We start from the raw sequence: 1715 nt of genomic DNA, 5'->3' as shown, positions 1-1715 counted from the left end.
AAAGTAGCCCAACTGTATCTAAAAGTTCAAAGTAGCCCAACTGTAGTCAAAAGTTAAAGTTAGCACGACAATAGCTACAAGTTAAATTCAGCAAAACAGTAGCTAAAGTCTAAAATTAGTAAAACTATTGTGAAAAGAAGCTAAAAATAGCAAAACCATTCTTAAAACTAGCACAACCAAAATAAAAGCTAAAAGTAGCCCAACGGTATCTAAAAGTCCAAAGTAGCTCAACCTTAGTCAAAAGCTAAAATTAGCAAGACAGCTAAAAGGAGCATTAGACAAGAATAGAGCAAGTAAGCTGAAACAACAATCTTCTCACTTTGTTTTAGTTAAACAATTCAAAAAGTACAAATGTTACAGCTACTAAAGGTCACAGCACTGTGTTCTCCATCCAGCCACTTTTGATTTATCAATAGCTAAAATAGCACACGGTATGTGGAAGTAATTTGAATGCTGACTCAGCATTTGCACAGTAAATGCTATTTGTGATTTTAACCACCTTCACATTTATCTGTCTCACAGCAATACACCACCACACCTCATCCCACCATCCCAAACGAAACCGTCCTGATTCCACCAGCGTTCGGACCCTTCCAGGACCCCTTCTTCATCGTAGAGACGGTCTGCATCTGCTGGTTCTCCTTTGAACTGGTCATGCGCTTCATCAGCGCTCCCAGCAAGATCCACTTCTTCAAAGACATCATGAACATTATCGACTTCTTGGCCATCCTGCCGTTTTTCGTCACACTGGGCACAGAGCTCGCCAAGGACAAAGGCACCCCGCCCTCCGTGTCCCTGGCCCTCATCAGGGTCATCAGGCTGGTGAGGGTCTTCAGGATTTTTAAGCTCTCGCGTCACTCCAAAGGCCTCCAGATCCTGGGTCAGACCCTGAAGGCCAGCTTACGAGAGCTCGCCCTGCTGATCTTCTTCCTCTTCATTGGGGTCATAATCTTTTCGAGCGCCGTTTACTTTGCCGAGGTCGACAGCCTCGGCACGGCGTTCACCAGCATACCCGAGGCGTTCTGGTGGGCAGTGGTGACCATGACCACGGTGGGCTACGGGGACATGTGTCCGTCCACCGTCGGGGGAAAGCTGGTGGGCTCCATGTGCGCCATCGCCGGTGTCCTCACCATCTCTCTGCCGGTTCCCGTCATCGTGTCCAACTTCAGRTACTTCTACCATCGAGAGATGGAATGTGAGGACACCAGGGTGTACACGCATGTCTCCACGTCACTCTGGGATCAGGACGGGGAGGACGGCGAAGGGGACGACGAAGAGGACAATGAAATGGATGAAGGTCCTGAATACATGAGGGACTGTGAGCCCCTGTCTGAGCAGAACAGGGCGATTTGCCCCCCACTCAACGGGACTCTTTTGGTTGGACTTTGTCCAGGACAGGTAGCAGGTGATCAGCAAGGGACAAAGTTCTACCTTAAAAAGCCTCTGGTCACCCAAGTTTGATGGACAATTAACAGATTAAATGAACTTGGACTCATAAGGTAGAAAGGCGCTGGTGTGATAAAAAAACAGAGGGCAGATAGATGCAAAAGAACACATCATTATTTTTTGAACACGAACCAGTTTTGTCACCGTGCTTTTTATAGTTACTGCTTTTGTGTGATGATATTTTACATTGTTATGACGTAAACTTTGCTTTGAAAAACAAATAAAACTCAAATCTTGAAAATAACTTGTGTCGCCAAATCCCTCAAAAC

At 46.0% G+C, this 1715-nt stretch overlaps 1 protein-coding gene across 2 annotated transcripts in view; it reads left to right on the top strand.

The window, feature by feature from the left end:
* The window catches only part of kcna7 (potassium voltage-gated channel, shaker-related subfamily, member 7), an 8161-nt gene extending 6471 nt beyond the window's left edge, over positions 1–1690 (top strand). For both annotated transcript variants that reach the window (XM_014018774.1, XM_014018773.1), the window contains exon 3: positions 523–1690. In XM_014018774.1, coding sequence (XP_013874228.1) covers positions 523–1461 — 939 coding nt within the window. In that variant the 3' untranslated portion in view covers positions 1462–1690. The remainder of the gene's footprint in view (positions 1–522) is intronic.
* Positions 1691–1715: the final 25 nt, after the last annotated feature.

This window comes from Austrofundulus limnaeus, unplaced genomic scaffold, assembly GCF_001266775.1.
Source record: "Austrofundulus limnaeus strain Quisiro unplaced genomic scaffold, Austrofundulus_limnaeus-1.0 Scaffold201, whole genome shotgun sequence".
In the NCBI taxonomy this organism is placed as follows: Eukaryota; Metazoa; Chordata; class Actinopteri; order Cyprinodontiformes; family Rivulidae; genus Austrofundulus; species Austrofundulus limnaeus.
Note: the sequence above shows the minus strand (reverse complement) of the source record. Positions and strands in the feature narration are given on the sequence as shown.